Source organism: Rhinopithecus roxellana, chromosome 1 (assembly GCF_007565055.1).
Source record: "Rhinopithecus roxellana isolate Shanxi Qingling chromosome 1, ASM756505v1, whole genome shotgun sequence".
Classification (NCBI taxonomy): Eukaryota; Metazoa; Chordata; class Mammalia; order Primates; family Cercopithecidae; genus Rhinopithecus; species Rhinopithecus roxellana.
Window position 1 is genome coordinate 173,504,782 of NC_044549.1, and position 19,410 is coordinate 173,524,191.

At 43.1% G+C, this 19,410-nt stretch overlaps 2 protein-coding genes and 1 pseudogene across 2 annotated transcripts in view; 2 read left to right on the plus strand and 1 right to left on the minus strand.

Annotated features, from left to right (window-relative positions):
- Positions 1-6,314, minus strand: part of RAB5A (RAB5A, member RAS oncogene family) — a 37,140-nt gene extending 30,826 nt beyond the window's left edge. Inside the window, exons 1-2 of the mRNA XM_010367605.2 lie at positions 5,875-6,314; positions 2,177-2,432 (exon numbers count right to left, since the gene is read on the minus strand). Of these exons, the coding sequence (XP_010365907.1) occupies positions 2,177-2,339 (163 nt within the window). The 5' untranslated portion in view covers positions 2,340-2,432; positions 5,875-6,314. The remainder of the gene's footprint in view (positions 1-2,176; positions 2,433-5,874) is intronic.
- A 3,728-nt stretch (positions 6,315-10,042) lies between these two features.
- Positions 10,043-13,003, plus strand: LOC104665710 (annotated as a pseudogene).
- Positions 13,004-17,404: 4,401 nt separating this feature from the next.
- Positions 17,405-19,410, plus strand: part of EFHB (EF-hand domain family member B) — a 69,426-nt gene continuing 67,420 nt past the window's right edge. Inside the window, exon 1 of the mRNA XM_030938820.1 lies at positions 17,405-17,567. Coding sequence (XP_030794680.1) covers positions 17,405-17,567 — 163 coding nt within the window. The remainder of the gene's footprint in view (positions 17,568-19,410) is intronic.

Here is a 19,410-nt window from a genome sequence, read left to right on the forward strand (position 1 = left end):
ACTTTGGGAAATGCTGCCATTAACAGTAAAGTAAGTGGGTGTACACGATCTAGCAGTCTTTAACCTTTTCCTACTAGACGGAACAGTTAGCTTTGATCAAATTGCTTCTGGAGGAAGTGAAACCTAGAGAGGCAGTATTTCATTATTAAAATGGATATAGTGTATTAACAACAACAACAACAAAATCACATGTGGATGTACCTTCAAGGAAAAAAAAAATCACAAAGGATGTCCAATATATTGTGTATTAACATTTTTTAAAATGTCAAGACTTCTGACTCAAAAGCTCCATGATGCTTTCTGATGCTCAGCCATTAGAAAAAACATAAAACATTCTAATATAACACTGTAACAAGATATACAAAGGCCAGGAGGTAGTAGAGTTCTGTAACTTATCTTACTAGAATGAGTCTAAGATTATGAATAACATTCTCAAGCATATTTGCTGAAGAGCACTCACTAAATGCACAGTATAAAGTTTTGCTTCTGAAAGACAGATTCCAAAAACTTGCCACATGCCAGTTGGTATCTACCTGTCTTATTTCCAGTTTGACTTTAATTTTACAGGATGGGGTTAAAATATACATACGAATACCTCAGAAAAGAGCATTGCTTAATTACGTATCACTTGCAAAATATCGTGAATCTCAAACCGTGTCGTTCTTCCCACATTTCATCTAATTGAAAAGCATCATTTCACAGATTAAACAGCGGCCCAAAAGAGGCTCTCTTGTCCCACAGCTATATAATTATAGGTTTCTTTGATTAAAGTCAATTTTTTTTTTTTAGAGATGGGTTCTCATTGTGTTGCCCAGGCTGGACTTGAACTCCTAGGCTAAAATAATCCTGCCTCAGCCTCCAAATACCTGGGACTACAGGAATGCAGCACCATGCCCAGCTAAAATTCAATTTTCCCACTTTATGTCCTCTCTTGACAATACTATACTGTTCGCTGTCTCCTTTTCACCCTGCATCTTACCTTCCCCTCATCTCTGGTGCACCATGACCACCTTGTCAGTGCCTACTCTTCCCCTTTTTGTTTCATCTTTTTCTTCAGGTTCCATTTTTCTGTCATGTCCCTTTCCATTAATCACTTTTTCTCTTCCCTTAGCTTAGGAGCATTCTTACATGTACATCTTAGCAGGGAGCACCTGTAATCACAGCTACCTGGGAGGTTGAGAATGGAGGCTTACTTGAGGCCAGGAGTTCAAGACCAACCTGGAAACACAGCGAGACTCTTTCTCTTAATCCCAGCACTTTGGGAGGCTGAGACGGGTGGATCACAAGGTCAGGAGATCGAGACCATCCTGGCGAACACGGTGAAACCCCGTCTCTACTAAAAAATACAAAAAAAAAACTAGCCGGGCGAGGTGGCGGGCGCCTGTGGTCCCAGCTACTCGGGAGGCTGAGGCAGGAGAATGGCGTAAACCCGGGAGGCGGAGCTTGCAGTGAGCCGAGATCGCGCCACTGCACTCCAGCCTGGGCGACAGAGCAAGACTCCGTCTCACAAAAAAAAAAAAAAAAAAAAAAAAAAAACTTGCCTGGCATGGTGGCAAGCACCCTTAGGCCCAACTACTTAGTGGGAGGCTAAGGCGGGATGATCATTTGAGCCGAGAGTTCCAGGCTGCAGTCTGCAGTGAGTTATGATCCGGACACTGCACTCCAGCCTAGGCGACAGCAAGATCCCATCTCTTAAATAACAACAAAAAAAGTACATCTAGCAGTATTTAATTACATTTAATTAATTTTACAAATAAGTATAATGATTTACAAATAGTTCAGTTATATAGATCAGAATTTGAGGTTACTTTTTTTACTATTCATTTTAAACCAATATAATTAAGCACAAACATGTACTGTATTAATTTGAAGAAGCTTCTACTTGTTAGCCAGAAATAGGTATCAGGTCAAATCTTATTACTGGAGACACTGATTCTACTCATGTTTTTATCTGTATTTTAGCGACAATATAACCACAAGGGATTAACCAAACAATCAAATGTAAAAACACATCATTTTAACAAAAATAAAGGCAAGTTTTAAAGCTTAAGGTAAGGTGAACAGCTCTTTTCTTCACTCTATGACTTAGCTATTCATAATCACACAATTGGAACATCAAAATACTTTGTCAACATATGATTCGATTAAATGAAGCAGGGAAAAAAGAAAATCTCACCCCCAATGGTACTCTCTTGAAATTCATGAAATTGGCCTTTCACAAACCGAAGCACTAGGCTTGATTTGCCAACAGCAGACTCTCCCAGAAGTACTAGTTTGAACTGGCATATTTTATTTCCAGTATTTGGCCCGTTGGGTCTTGTTGCACCTCGATTAGCCATGTCCAAATTTGAAATAAGTCCTTAATTTCAGATTCTTCAATGAACTTCCAGAATTCAAGGGGTCAATATTCTTCTTTCTGGTGGTAAAGAAACCTGTAAAGAAACAATTATGAATTAAATATACAAATCAGTAAAGCAAATTTACTATTAATCACTTTAAATTTTGCCTATAGCACGATTATCTTAAGCTCTACTAGACCTTCAATGTCACTATTTTTTAAATGAAATTTAAAGGTACAGGATTTGAGCCCAAAATCATTTTTTCTTTTCTTTTTTTTTTTTTTAAAGGCTAACCTCAAAGCTTCAACTTTGTGCCAGGTAGTACTTTAAGTACTTAACTTCTCAACAATCCTATAAAATGAGATATTATTACAATCCTTATAAATGAGGAAACAAGCACAGAGATGTTAAGAAGCTTAATTGAGGTCACACAGTTACTGTCACAGAAGTGACACACAGCTGAGTTTCAAACCCAGAGAAACTGAGGGATGACTCGAGTTCAAGTTCTGTAGCCAGGCTACTTGGGTTAACATTGTTTTGAGAAAAATTATGTTATTAATAAATGGGAAGCTTTTAGAAGAGATCCTAGAGTTTAGTATTATTTGAAGTCTTCTGTTAAACGATGCATTTTTCATTTAATTAAAGGTAATTTTGGACAACAAATATTTTCAGTATCCCAGGTTTGTGTGCCTAATGGCAGACAGACTTAAAATTGTTTCTTCATCTGCTCAAGTATACCATACACAGAAATGCTAACAGTTGTTCTCTATGTGGTGGGATTATTACTGACTTATTTACTTACACTAATTGTAACTTTTTTGTAGTTTTAGACGAAAAATATGCATGACTTTTTTTTTTTTATTAATTTTTTTGAGAAAGGGTTTTGCTCTCTCACCCAGGCTGGAGTGCAGTGGCGTGGCCATAGCTCACTGCAACCTAGACCTCCTGGGCTCAGCCTGGCAAAATGCTGGGATTACAGGTGTGAGCCACCACATCCAGCCTGCAGGCCATTATTTTTTATTTAAACAACACATTAAAAAATCTAGCCTGAATGGCGACTTCTATGCTAATTTTTAATCTCTAAGGAATTAGTGAATATTTGAAGAACCTTTTTCAATCCACTCACAAACCAATCTTAACAGTTTCCTTCTATCTTTAATCAAAATCCGAATATATTCTAATATATTAAATCTGATGATTCCCTCTCTAAAAACTCTGCTATATTTCACTTAGCTACCTCATATAAGAAATATGTCTTTCACACTGGACACAGTGGCTTATACTGGTAAATTCCAACACTTTGCGGTTGAGGCAGAAGGACTGCCTGGGCAACAGTGAGACCCTGTCTCTATATTAAAAACAAAAGAAAGAAATATGCCTTTCCCATAAAATCAGTTTATAATATGCTCTTGATACTGAATTCCCTAACATGTCCACGAGATCTTAGTTCTTAAGGCAATAAAACTACCTTCCTGCCTTAACTAAACACCAGCTTTTTAGAGTCTTTACCTTTACCATTACATTCTGAAATATTTACAGATTAATTGAGGTAATATCTGAGTTGCTTCCAAATAATGAGGTATAAACAAAAATGCCCCCTCCCCACAAACATACCAGACTTGGGGGTCTAATCCTGGCTATACCAATTTACGCCTGGGCAAATTCTTTAATTTCCAAGTCTCTATTCCCATAATATCTAACTTGCATAGCTGCTGTGAGAATTAAATGAAACAATACATGTAAACAATCTCTAATAAACATAGTAGGGATTGAAATTGCCAATAATGTGGTCCTTTGATAAGAAAATATCTAGAGAACATATGTACTGAAAACGTACCAATACATCTTCAGATATTACACAAGCAGTATCAATTAAAACATTTTCCATTTGTCTTTTTATCTACGAAAACAAGAAATTACTTATCAAGGACAATATGCTCCAAATTTCTACGGTACTTCCAAATTTCATCAGACTCCCATTAAAAAAAAAAAAAATCAAACAAGATTCTGATTTCACTTTGGCTTTTAAGGTTTAAAGCTACTTGGCCGGGCGCGGTGGCTCAAGCCTGTAATCCCAGCACTTTGGGAGGCCGAGACGGGCGGATCACGAGGTCAGGAGATCGAGACCATCCTGGCTAACACTGTGAAACCCCGTCTCTACTAAAAAATACAAAAAACTAGCCGGGCAAGGTGGCGGGCGCCTGTAGTCCCAGCTACTCGGGAGGCTGAGGCAGGAGAATGGCGTAAACCCGGGAGGCGGAGCTTGCAGTGAGCTGAGATCCGGCCACTGCACTCCAGCCCGGGCGACAGAGCGAGACTCTGTCTCAAAAAAAAAAAAAAAAAAAAGGTTTAAAGCTACTTAACTGTGGCTACTTCCCTTGAGGATCTCAAACAGGAAATAACTAGAGTTAATAGTAAATACACACTTAGCATAACACTAAGGTTAAAAATTACGTGTATTCATTTGTATTCACTGCTTACTGAAACTTCTGTTTTGCAAAACAAGAATTTTGCATAATATAGATTTGTAGTCTTTTGAAAATAACTGTTATTCATTCTATAGTAAAAATCCTTCTAAGGGTTCTTTGATCAAAAAATTGACTGGGCACTTATTTTGTGCCAGGCACTGTTCCATGTACTTTGCTTACACAAATGCTGAGTTATCATTTCCATTTTACTTTAGGAATAAAGTTTATGAGCAGTCTTGAGTATTCCCAGAGGTGTGCAAGTGTTTTTTTCTTATTATGTGAAAGGCAACTGATTGAACGCTTTGATTCCACTTAAGCAAGACAAAAACCAAGTATATGAACTATGACGTTCAGAACTTAAAAGTTTGAAAGTCTCAGAGGTAAACAGCTTCCAGGGAAGATAACACCAGAACAAGTTTCATGGTCTCTACCCAGTGAAGGAGTTCAGCGGTCCTGTTATCTCGGATTTACTTAACGCTGTAGTTCACTACCTTCCATACGTAAGACAAGAGTCTCTAGACGGCCCATTTTGACGAATCTCCCACCCACCGACACTACTCGTCTTTGGAAGTTGCAGGTAGGCGGACCTCCCCACATTCACACCTGCAGTAGGCCCGGGTTCCTGCTTGGAGAGCACCTGAGTAGCTTATAGCCAACTCCAGATCGCCTGGATAAGCAGCACTCGCCAGGTCCCTTGGCCTTTCCAACCTCCTCCCCTGAACCTGGCTGGCTTTGACCGAGACCCCCAGGACTGCCAGCACTGGGACCAGGCGGAACCGCGGCCTCCAGTACACTTTCCACGGCGCCATCTTGAGAAGGGAAAGGGTGACACCCGTCGCTCCCTCAGTCAGTCCCCAAATCCCGGTCTCCAGAGCCCCTTGAGGATGAGTCACCAGGGCTGGCAGAACAAGACGCCGGGTTCGATAGTTCTCTGGTCCAGGCCACCGCTCCGCATGAGGGAGAAGGGGCGGGGGTCTTAGTACCCGCAGGGCCGCGGACAGGCTGGGGATCGCGGACAACCTGGGGTCCAGGCACCCCCTGCGCAGGGGGAGAGGCGGTTCGGTTACCTGAGACCGCAGCAAGCCGGGCTGCGGGGCCGAAGCTTCCTGGCACCAAGGCCCAGGCGTGGCCCGTAGGATGAGAGTGTGTCTATGGCGGTGGTGGTGGTGGCGGCGGCGGCGTCGTCTGCTCTTCGCGTCGCTCCCCTCACACTGGACTGTGCGGGGCTCTTGCCGTGGTGCCGCCCCTGTCGGGCTCCGTCTCCGCCTCTCGCCGCTCCGCCTTCCTCTTTCCTTTCCCCTCCTCCGCCGCCGCCGCCGGCGCTGGAGTTCCGTCGAATTCTTCCTCCTCCTCCTCCCTCTGCCTCCTCCCCTAAGGCCAGCCGCCGGCTCCTTCACGAACCAAAACACAAACACTCAAGTCCCACCGCCGGAGCCACTTCCGCTGTCCGGTGTCGGCCCCGCCGCCACGTCGCTGCACGCAGCGAACTACGCCCCTTCGTCACTTCCCGTCATCGCCAGTCCCACCGCTCCATCCGCTTCCCCGCCCCTTCCCGAATCCCTCCCCGCCCAGGTCTGTTCCCGGGGCGGGGGCGGGGCAAGATGTCACGTGACCCTGCGAGTGGCTCTGACCGGAGCTGGGCGCCTTTCTCCCCTTCCCCCACCCCAGGTACTCGCGGCCACACCCTCTGTAGCGCCATTGTTATTTGGGCTGGGGGTCTCTGGGCTCCCGGCGGCCGGGTTCGGGGGAAATTCTTTTACTATGCTTTGGGGGAAGACCAAAATATCTTATTTTTTTGTTTTTTGTGCCCAGCCCTTGTGGGAGCGGCAAGGTTCCCTCACCCCAATCCTGGCACCTCGTCGAAGGGGCTTTACTAGAGGGAACTTGTCTAGCACTAGATAACCTCCCCCTGAAAAATGTCCCTGGGGTTGGGTGGGTCGGTAAAGGTTGGTAAAACGCATTTACCCCAAGTAGGAAGAGAGGACCCTTCCTATCCCAAAAGCCGCCTTTAGGCGCTGACAAAAGTCGCTTGTATTAAGAGTTTACGTGGTTTTGGTAGGGGACGGGGAGGGCCAAATCCTAAAATAGCATCTACCTTTTTATTCAGAATTTCCCTTCGCTCTTTACTGTACTAAATGCTTTACAGGAATTATCCACTTGAATTCTTACGCTAGGAGTCTTTCATTCTGAAACTAACTTGTTAATCGTTTGTTCCCTACATTCGAATTTTAGTTCCCCTTGGTGGTCCTCACCGCTGTAAATCTGTGTCCAGCCCAGTGCCTGGCAGCCAAGTTTTCAGTTCTAGTTGTAGATGTTTTACAGATAAATAATTTGAGACATAAGAGCTTGGGTAACTTGTCCGGGATCACTGCTGTGTGGTGTCTAAGCTGGATTCTGATCTGCGGGTTGGCTCCAGAACGTGAGTTGTTGAACACAATTCTGGTGAAAGACTACCCAAGACGTTCGTTACCCTCCTGGGGGACCTACTGAAGATGTGAATCCCACACCACAGTCAGTCTCTGGAAAGGCTTTTGCCACCAACCCCTCCCCAGCCTCCGCCAGAAACATTGTTTTGGTAATTTGGTAGAAGAATATTAAATTGATTTTCCTTCAGAATAAAGGCAACTTTTCAGTTTGCAGTTTACAATGTATAGCTCTGTTGTGATGGCGAGAATATTGTCTTTGAAGCATACCGGGTTAAGGTATCCCGTGGGCGTGCAGTGGGCGGCATTGTGTAACGAAGATGATTTGAACTTTGAACAGCCAGCCTTTCAGATCAACTACCCAGTTGCCAGAAGAACGTAATGTGTCATACGTAAATGGTACCTGTGGCATTTTATTCTCAAGGAGTTGTTCCAATATTAACTATTAATCATGGTGATAGCTCTGGAACAATCCCAGGAGGAATCAGGAAATAGGATATGTGACATCAGTTTTGTCAACAGCATGCCCAAAACCAAACCTATTCCACTCCAAACCTGCTTCTGCTTAGAGAATGGCATTAACATCCTCCCAGTCACCCAGACTTGGAACTGCAGAATCATCTTCAACTCTTTCTTCTCACAAACCGTTGTCCATTCTATCAACAAATTATCTAATCCCCAAATTTGAGGTCTAATCCCAACACCTGGTCCATGGTAGTGTTATAGAAACTGAAATTAATGCATACTGCTGCTCTTTCTGTCCATTCTTTACGCTAGCCACTCTACTAAAAAAATGTTCAATGCTGTCTCATTACTTGCCAGTCTAAAGTTCTTTAACTCTAGTCCCAACCCACGTTTCTTTCATTCTGTTTCTATAGAATCCCTCTCCCCAAACTCTTTATTTGTCCCCTGACCACACGTATCTGTGTTCCCTGAATATTGCCTGTGTGTTGCCATCTTGGTGTCTGATCACTTTTTTTTTCCTCCACGTGGAACACTATTATTGCCAATAACTGCTGACTCCATCTCAGCCAGGACACCAGTTCCTCTGGACAGCATCTGCAGATACTTCTACTAGATTTAATTATTATTTTTTCTGTAATTTCACAATACTTTGCCTTACTCTCTATAATGGCTGTCTTAAAATCTGCCTTATTTTAATAGTTAATGAGCACCTGGACTTTACTCCTTAGCCTTTCATTGAATTATAAGGTTTTTAAGGGCTGTGACCATCAGTTATTCATCATTTCAGTTCTTCACAAAAGACCTTTGACTGCTATAGTAGGAACCCCCAAAGTATTGGTGAACTTAATTACATTTAGAATTGTGAACATTAGACTAAGAAGACCTCACAACGAAACATCCGATGCTGAAATTTACAAATTGCAAAAAACTCCCTGTTTCATCGTTCCAGTATGTTACTTCCTCACTCATTCCTGTTTACTGATTTTGTCTTCACCTCCTTCGTGAATACATTTCACAATATTTTACAGTTTAGTCATAATGTTTGCCTGGAAGAGTGCTGCCCTGGTGGCTGGCATTTCTAAAGATCAAGTAGTAATTTTAGAGAAATTAAAATGCTACAGTAAAGCTCTGTTGTTGTATTGCCACTTGCAATATGCTTGTGTTTTCTCTTTCATAGCCCCAGATAACTGAGGAGGACTGATAATTGTATATATTTTAGTGTCAAATGTGGAGTCCTGCCAGTTGATAGAATTTGTTACGGAAGGTACAAAATGGAGAAATAATCATAAAGACTTAAACACTGTCTTTGGTGCTTATACTGCCCTCAAATCTCTAAATACTCAATAACAAATTCCCAGTGGCAGGCGCCTCTCAACCATTCACAGGTCCCCATACCCTTTTCCTTCTCTTCCAGGAAATCTGTCCTCCCTTGTGTAGCTAAAGAATGAATCTTTGCATAGATGATAATGAAAGTTTACATTTACTTTTAATTGGAACTATCTGGAGACAATTCAAAATTTTTCCTGGAGACAAACCAACAGTAACTCAAACATTGGCATGGCAGCAAGTCAGTGAATAAAAGGCTGTGAAAACTTAAGCTAGTCATGTTTAAAAAGTTTGTGTCTTTGGAGGGCATCATTCAGGCTGCAGCTCAAATGTCATCTACCTAAGGGACTTCTAAGCCCACTAATTCTAAAGTGCTTTCTTACATAACGAAGCGGTCTGTTGTCTTCATAACAGCACTATTTGATATGATATTATGCAGTCTTCATAACACTTAGCACCATTTGATACGATATTTTGCATCATTCCACTTGATGGTTATCTATCCTTACTAGACTATAAGCTCCATGAAGTAGGGGTTGGGTTATACAGTCAGTCCATCTGCTGGTGACTGGTTCTTGGACACTCCCCTAGTCCCCCACCATGAGGGTACCAAAATTTGCAGATGCTCTAGTCTCATGTAAAATGGTGTAGTATTTGCATGTAGGCTATTCTGTATGCTTTAAATCATCTTCAGATTACTTACAATAAGTAATACAATGTAAATGATATGTAAATAGTTGTATGTTTTTTAATTTGTATTATTTTGTGTTTTTTTCATTTTTTAACTCAAATACTTTCTATGGAATACAGAGGGCTAACTGTATTCCCAACACTGACACAAAATAGGGAGGGACTCAATACCTATGTGTAGAATGACTGAATGACTTGAATGAGGCCTTACCTTGATTTACATACTGCAAAGTCATTTGAAGAATTTATGGGGATTTATTGAATGCAGTGGCCACTTTTGGGGTTCCTGTGTCTTTCTTCACAATCCAATCCAGCCTACATGCAAACAACCATGTTTAAGGGACCTGCAGTAGGTATTCATCTTGGCACCATCTACTCTTGTGTGGTGGTTTTCCAGCATGGAAAAATAGAAGTAATTGCCAATGATCAGGGAAATCCAATCACTCCAAGCTATGTCACCTTTACTGATACCGAACAATTGCTCAGTGATGCCACAAAGAATCAAGTTGCAATGAACCCCATGAACGCACTTTTTGATGCCAAATCTGATTGCTGATTGGACACAGACTTGCTTATGCTGTTGTGCAGTCTGATATGAAGCATTGGCCCTTCATGGTAGTGAATAATGCTGGCAGGCCCAAGGTCCAAGTAGAATACAAGGGAGAGATAAAAACAACTTCTGTCCAGAAAGGTGTCCTCTAGGGCACGGGTCCTCAATCCCCAGGCCACGGACTGGTACTGGGCTGTGGCCTGTTAGGAACTGGCTGCGCAGCAGGAGATGAGTGGCAGCAAGTCAGTGAATCTTCATCTGTATTTACAGCAGCTCCCCATCATTCACATTATCACCTGAGCTCCTGTCAGGTCAGTGGCAGCATTAGATTCTCATGAGTGTCAACCCTATTGTGAATTGCACATGCAAGGGATCTAGCACTTCTTATGAGAATCTAATGCCTGATGATCTGTCACTGTCTTCCATCACCTCCAGATGGGACAGTCTAGTTGTGAGAAAACAAGTTCAGGGCTCCTACTGATGGTACATTATGATGAATTGTATAATTATTTCATTATATATTACAATGTAATAATAATATAAAGTGCACAATAAATGTAATGTGCTTGAATCATCCTAAAACTATTGTCCCCCAATCCTACCCCCTGCAACTTGGTCTGTGGAAAAATTGTCTTCCATGAAGCTGGTCCCTGGTGCCAAAAAGGTTGAGGACAGCTGCTCTGTTGTTCTGACAAAGATGAAGGAAATGGCAGAAGCCTACCTTGGGAAGAGTGTTACCAACGCTGTGGTCACAATATCAGCTTAGTTTAATGATTCTTAGCATCAGGCTACCAAAGATGCTGGAACTGTTACTTATCTCAATGTACTGAGAATTATCAGTGAGCAAACTGCTGCTTCTGTTGCTTATGCCTTAGACAAAAGGTTGGAGCTCAAAGAAACGTGCCGATCTTTGACCTTGGAAGTGGTACTTTTGAATTTTTATTTATTTATTTTTTTGAGATGGATTCTCACTCTGTTACCCAGGCTGGAGTGGTGCGATCTTGGCCCACTGTAATCTCTGCCTCCAGGGTTCAAGTGATTCTCCTGCCTCAGCTTCCTGAGTAGTTGGGATTACAGGCGCCCGCCACCACACCTGGCTAATTTTTTTTGTGGTTTCACCGTGTTGGCCAGGCTGGTCTTGAACTCCTGACTTCAGGTGATCTGCCCCCCTCAGCCTCCCAAAGTGCTGGGATTACAGGCGTGAGCCACCATTCCTGGCTTTTTTTTTTTTTTTTTTTTGTGAGACAGAATCTCACTCTGTTGCCCAGGCTGGAGTGCAGTGGTGCAATCTTGGCTCACTGCAACCTCTGCCTCCAGGGTTCAAGCCATTCTTGTGCCTCAGCCTCCCAAGTAGCTGGGATTACAGGCATGCGCCACCATCCTCAGCTAATTTTTGTATTTTTAATACAGGGTTTTGCCATGTTGGCCAGGCTGGTCTCGAACTCTTGACCTCAGGTGATCTGCCTGCCTCAGCCTCCCAAAGTACTAGGATTACAGGCGTGAGCCACTGCACTTGGCCTGGAAGTGGCACTTTTAATGTGTCAATCCTCACTGTTGAGGATGGAATCTTTGAGGTGAAATCTACAGCAGGAGACACCAACTTACGTGGAAAAGACTTTGACAACCAAGTGGTCCACCGTTTTATTGCCGAGTTCAAGCACAAGCATACAAAGGATATCAGTGAGAATAAGAGAGCTGTCTGACATCTCCATACTGCTTGTGAAGATGCTAAGTACACTGTCTCTTGAGCAACCAGGCTAGTATTGAGATCCATTTTCTCTATGAAGGAATCAACTTCTATACCTCTTACACATGCCCGATTTGAAGAACTGAATGCTGACCTTTTCTGTGACACCTGGACCTCGTAGAGAAAGCCCTTCAAGATGCCAAACTAGACAAGTCACAGATTCATGATATTTTCCTGGATGATGGTTCTACTTGTATCCTCAAGATTCAGAAGCTTCTCTAAGACTTTTTCAATGGAAAATAACTGAATAAAGAGCATGAGCCCTAAAGAAGTTGTTGCTTATGGTGCAGCTGTTCAAGCAGCCATTCTGTCTGGCAACAAATCTGAAAATGCTCAAGATTTGTTGCTCTTGTATGGCATTCTTCCTTTCCATGGTTTTGAAACTGCTGGTGTAGTCATGACTGTTCTCATTAAGCATAATACTACCATTCCTTCCACGCAGACAGACCTTTACTACCTACCCTGACAAGCATCTTGATGTGCTTATTCAGGTTTATGAAGGTGAGCATGTCATGACCAAGGATACCAACCTGCTTGGCAAGTTTCAACTCATAGGCATACCTTTTGCACTCCAAGGTGTTCCTCACATTGAAGTCATGTTTGATATTGGTGCCAATGGCATCTTCAATGTCTCTGCTGTGCACAAGAGTACAGGAAAAGAGAAGAGTGCTGTCACTAATGACAAGGGCCATTTTAGCAAGAAAGACATTAAGCGTATGGTCCAGGAGGCTGAGCAGTACAAAGCTGAAGATGAGAAGCAGAGACAGGTGTCATCCAAGAATTCCCTTGAATCCTGTGAATTCAACATGGAAGCAACTGTTGAAGATGAGAAACTTCAAGGCAAGATTCATGATGAAGACAAACAGAAGATTCTTGTCAGGCGTAATGAAATTATTAATTGGATAGATAAGAATCAGGCCGTTGAGAAGGAAGAATTTGAACATCAGCAGAAAGGGCTGGAGAAAGTCTGCAATCCCATCATTACCAAGCTGTAGCAGAGTGCAGGAAGAATGCCTAGGGGATTCACTGTTGGTGGATCTTCTCCCTCTGGTGGTGCTTTCTCAGGGCCCACCACTGAATAAGATAACCCAAGTATAGATGCAGCATCGTTCCACACACTTAAAACATTGAAGGACCCAAGTATGTAGCAAATTCTGTGGCAGTTTTTTTTTTTGATCAGTCAATGTAGTTTAATTTTTCCCAGTCAAAATTTGCCCGAAAAGGCGTGTAATCTCATTAAAAAAAAAAAAAAAAGGTACACAGAAAGTAAGCCTTTAAAGGAATTGGAGAGATCATTCCAAACTGAGGCAGGAAATTGAGTTGAATTTGTGAGGAAGATGGTGTTTGAGAGACGTAGAAAGATGGCTGAGTCAATAGGGGCAGTGGGCCTTAAACTCCTGTAGAGGAGATACAATCAAATCTATAACACAAAGTTGTTGGAGAGTGCCAGAGTGTCATCCATGCCAGTTCAATATCTATTGTTCAGTTCTACAGTGGCTTATCAAAGCCTCTTTTAGATCAGACCCTGTGCATGCCTTTAGAAGGCTTGCTCTTCAAGAAGCATCTAGTTTAGTATACAGACATGGAAACCCACAAAGATCATAGTAGGATAAATACTATGTTACAAATAAGTTTGAGGTGCTATGGGAGCATGAAAGAAGGAGACCCATGGCTGGGGCTGGTGGTTCATGTCTGTAATCCCAGCACTCTGGGAGGCCAAGGCTGGCGTATCACAAGGTCAGGAGATCGAGACCATCCTGGCTAACACGGTGAAACCCCGTCTCTACTAAAAACACAAAAAGTTAGCCGGGCATGGTGGCAGGTGCCTGTAGTCCCAGCTACTCAGGAGGCTGAGGCAGGAGAATGGCGTGAACCCAGGAGGTGGAGGTTGCAGTGAGCCGAGATCGTGCCACTTCACTTCAGCCTTGGTGACAGAGTGAGACTCCGTCTCAAAAAAAAAAAAAAAAAAAAAAAGAAGGAGACCCAACCCAGGACGTGCTACTGGGAAGACGTGCTACTAGGAAGAAGTAATCCCTGGGTTGAGTCTTGAAGAGCATTTACCAGGCAAGGAGGGCAGAGGATGTGTTGGAATAAAGCATTCCAAGCAAAGGGGACAATAGGAGCAAAAGTAGAAAGTCATAAAGTAGGCTGGGTGTGGTGACTCATACCTGTAATCCTAGCACTTTGGCAGGCCAAGGCGGGTGGATCACCTGAGGTCAGGAGTTCGAGACCAGCCTGGCCAACATGGTGAAACCCCCCCCATCTCTACTGAAAGTACAAAAATTAGCTAGGCATGTTGGCAGGTGCCTGTAATCTCAGCTGCTTGGGAGGCTGAGGCAGGAGAATCGCTTGAGCCCCGGAGACAGAGGTTGCAGTGAGCCAAGATTGCACCACTGCACTCCAGCCTGGGTGACAGAGTGAGACTCCGTCTCAAAAACAAAACAAAACAAAACCAGAAAGTCATAACATAGCCCAGTGTGTGAGTGGATCTGCAAGTCCTGGGTTGAGCTGTAGTACAGGCTGCAGTAAGGTGGCAAGCATCAGGGATGAAGCTGAAGAGGTTGGCAGGGACCGGATCACAGAGGTCCAATTTATGTTTCTGAAGGTTCTCTCTGGCGATCCTTGGGGTGAGGAGAGACTGCAGTGGGCTAACATGAAGGCCAGTGTAAGGGTGATTGCAAGATTCCAGTTAAGATGTAATGAGATCTAAACCAAGTCTGTGACTGTGAAGACATCAGAGATGTTAACCCACATTTCTTATTTTTTTCCTAACATTTTATGATGAACATTTTCAAACATTCAGAAAATCAAAGTAATTTTACTGTGAACACCCAAATATCCACCACCCAGATTCTACAATTAGCACTTTACTACACTTGACTTTATCACGTATGTCCAGCCATGTATCAACACTTTATGCATTTCAAAATTATGAACATGTGTACACATTCCTTTAAACATTTCATCATGCATACCATTTACTAGAGTTCAATATGTGAAACTTTTTAAAGGTCAAATATCCATAAAATGAAATAAATGCACGCATCTTAAGAGTATAATTTCATGTTTTGACAAATGTATATACCTGTGTAACCCACATCCCTACTGAGATACAGAACATTACCATAATCTCAGAAAGTTGCCACATGTCCTTTCCTAGTTGATTACAGCCCTTACCCCTTTCAGAGTTGACCTTGAGTTTGGAATGTGTGAAAATAGACATTCCAGGTGAAGGGAACCTAGGTGGCTCCCTCTCCAGCAAAGGCATAGAGGCAGTTAACTAGGGAGGAACATACAAATGTTAGTAAACAAGTTTGGATGGATGCCCTTCAGCCTTCCACCTCTCTCCCTGCTAAGCCCCATCTTTTTGGGTCAAAGCATAAAACATTGAAGTAGAGAGGAGTTGAGTCAAGGGACTGTCAGGCCCTCAGGAGCTAACAGTCTTCAGGGGAAGAGGAGACAGAAGCACTGACAGTCACAATTCAGTGTAACAAATGTTAAATGTTATCTTGTACCAGGGACAGGGCTATAACCAAGGGAAAGGCAGAAAGTTAGGTAAAACACCACAAATATGCCACAAAGGTTTGTTGTATGTGTGTATGTCTGAGAGAGAGAGAAGTGATAAGGTGAGTGACTCAGACTCTTGGTACTGGGAGGAGCTCAAAGGAAAAGAGAGAAGAGTATTTACCAGCCATGAAAAGTTTTCTGTAAATAAAGTCTTAAGGGATGTTGACTGTTAAGTGTGGTAGACATAAAGATGTCTCAGTTATAGTTAACAGAAAATGCGAGTCAAACAGGGACACTGGCCTGTGTAACTGTAAGTCTAGAGTTATGTGAGTTTTAGGTACAGTTTGATCAGAGCTTTGGTCCTGATGATCTCACTGCTGTCCTATTTTGTGTGTGTTAGCTTTTGTCTTTGGGATACTTCTTCATAGTCACAATATGACTGTTTGTAGCAGTTTAAAAATTGAGCTGCTATAGTAAATTTTTGGGCATTCTCAATACTTGAGTATGGAACATGTGCTCGTGGAAGGAAATAACATTGCACTTTATAAACACTATTGCAAATGGCAAATGCAATGTCTTAAATAAAACTATTTAAATTTGGCACCATAAAAAAAGAACTAAGGAGAATAATATTTATATTAGCCTTCTAGAAAGTTGTAGAAAATAGTTTTTTGGCTTTTTTTTTTTTTTTTTTTTTTTTGAGATGGAGTCTCACTCTGTCGCCCAGGCTGGAGTGCAGTGGCCAGATCTCAGTTCACTGCAAGCTCCGCCTCCCGGGTTTACGCCATTCTCCTGCCTCAGCCTCCCGAGTAGCTGGGACTATAGGCGCCCGCCACCTCGCCTGGCTAGGTTTTTTTTTTTTTTTTTAGTAGAGACGGGGTTTCACCGTGTTAGCCAGGATGGTCTTGATCGCCTGACTTCCTGATCCGCCCGTCTCGGCCTCCCAAAGTGCTGGGATTACAGGCTTGAGCCACCGTGCCCGGCCGGTTTTTTTTTTTTTGAGACAAAGTCTTGTTCTGTCATCCAGGCTGGAGTGCAGTGGTGTGCTCCCGGCTCACTGAAACCTCTGCCTCCCTGGTTCAAGTGATTCTCCTGCCTCAGCCTCCCGAGTAGCTGAGACTACAAGTGAGCATCACCACACCCAGCTAATTTTTGTATTTTTAGTAGAGGTGGGGTTTCGTCATGTTGGCCAGGCTGGTCTCGAACTCAAGTGATCCTCCTGCCTTGGCCTCCTTAGTATACCCTACTCACTTTTAATTATTTATTTATTTATTATTTTGAGACGGAGTTTCGCTCTTGTCACCCAGGCTGGAGTGCAGTGGTGCGATCTTGGCTTACTGTAACCTCTACCTCCTGGGTTCAAGTGATTCTCCTGCCTCAGCCTCCCAAGTAGCTGCGATTACAAGCACTGGCCACCATGCCCAGCTAATTTTTGTATTTTTAGTAGAGACAGAGTTTCACCATGTTGGTCAGGCTGGTCTAGAACTCCTGACCTCAAATGGTCTGCCCACCTAGGCCTCCCAAAGTGCTGGGATTACAGGTGTGAGCCACTGCACCTGGCCTTATTTTTTATTTTTATTTTTTGAGACAGGATCTCACTCCATCACCCAGGCTAGAGTGCAGTGGCATTATCATATCTCACTACAGCCTGAATTCCTGGGCTCAAGTGATCCTCCCACCTCAGCCTCCTGAGTAGCTAGGACTATAGGCATGTACCACTATACCTGGCTGATTTTCGAAATTTTTTGTAGAGACAGGTCTCACTGTATTTTGCCCATACTTGTCTTGAACTCCTGGACCTTTATTTATTTATTTATTTATTTATTTATTTATTTATTTATTTATTTATGTTTTTCACTCTGTTGCCCACGCTGGCATACAATGGTGCAATGATGGCTCACTGCAGTGTAGACTTCCTGGGCTCAAGTGATCCTCCCACTTCAGCCTCTCAGATAGCTGAGATTACAGATGTGAGCCACCACGCTGGGCTAATTGAATTCTTGGTGTTAAGCAATTCTCCTGCCTTGGCTTCCCAAAGTGTTGGGATTACAGGTATGAGTGACTGTGCCTAGACTCTTACACACTTCTAAAAAATATTTTTGGATTTTAAGGGGTTTTCGTAGAGTTCTGGAATCCTGTAAATTCTTTTCAAATTGTTTTTTTTTTTTTTTTTTTTGAGATGGAATCTCACCCTGTCATCAGGCTGGAGTGCAGTGGTGTGATCTTGGCTTACTGCAACCTCCGCCTCCCAGGTTCAAGCGATTCTCCTGCTTCAGCCTTCCAAGTAGCTGGGACTACAGGTGCCCGCCACCAGGTCCAGCTAATTTTGTATTTTAAGTAGAAACTTGGCTTTACCATGTTGACCAGGATGGTCTCGAACTCCTGACCTCATGATCCACCCGCCTCCACCTCCCAAAGTGCTGGAATTACAGGCATGAACCACCGTGCCCAGCCTTTTTTTTTTTTTTTTTTATTGGAGTCTCACTCTGTTGTTCAGGCTAGAGTGTCGTGGCGCCATCTCGGCTCACTGCAACCTCTGCCTCCGGGTTTAAGTGATTCTCTTGCCTCAGCCTTCTGAGTAGCTGGGATTAAGGCGCCAGTCACCATGCCCAGCTAATTTTTATATTTTTAGTAGAGACAGGGTTTCACGATGTTGGCCAGGCTGGTCTCAAACTCCTGACCTCAAGTCATCCGCCTGCCTCAGCCTCCCAAAGTGCTGGGATTAAAGGTGTGAGCCACCATGCCCAGCCTAATTCAGTTCAAATTCTAAGCTAGGTGTTTTATATCCTATATGTGTAGAACATGACAAATATTTACCAAATATACGTTCATTAAAATCTGAGGGGTGAAACCCCAATTAAAAAAAAAAAAACTCCTACTTAAAAACAATAAAGTTTTAGTTGCCCCATTATCTTTAAAATACAATATGCCTTATTGTGTAGCATATCTCAAACTTTAAAATATTTGCTTTAGGCCAGGTGCAGTGGCTCATGTCTGTAATCCCAGCACTTTGGAAGGCTGAGGCGGGTCGATCACTTGAGGTTAGGAGTTTGAGACCAGCCTGGCCAACATGGTGAAACCCCGTTTCTACTAAAAATACAAAAATTAGCCTAGCCTGGTGGCACATGCCTGTAATCCCAGCCACCCTGAAGGTTAAGGCAGGAGAATCGCTTGGACCCGGGAGGCAGAGGTTGCAGTGAGCCGAGATTGTGCCACTGCACTCCAGCCTGGGCGACAGAAGGAGACTCCACCTCAAAAACAAAACAAAACGAAGCAAAAAACAAAAAAGCACTTTAAATGTGATTTAAAGCCTAGTTATTAAAGTGTAAATGTTCTCAATGACTTTAAGATGTCTTTATGCCACAGTTGTCAAATATAATATTTCTAGAATTTACAGTTGTTTGTTAGTACTAAAATAACTACATGCAGGGCGGAGGTACTTGGACAAGGAAGGACCTAAAAAAAGGGATCATCACCAGAAAGTTTATTTGTTCATCATCACCAACATTAAGAGGCCAATGGCCAGGAAGAAGCCAATCGTTGAAACCATCCTAAAAGGACTGCATTGCTTGGGAAACCAGAGAAGTTGGTGAACATTTGATCTAGCGCCCAACGCCACATCACTCAAGTTTTCTTGCCCTCCAAATCTAACAAAGAAAAAGAGAGAGGAAGCAGGGATAGAGGGGAGGAGGAGGAGGGATGGGAGAGGGGGAGAAAGGAGAGAGGAAAGGCAAGAGAGGGACAGAAAGAGGGAGAGACAGGGAGAGAGAGAGGGGGAGGGGAGAGCAGAGTGGGAGAGAGGAGAGAAAGGGGAGGGAGGGAGAGAGACAGTGAGAGAGAGAGAGAGAGAGGAGAGAGAGAGAGACAGAAATGAGAGATGTGCCGGGGTATCTGT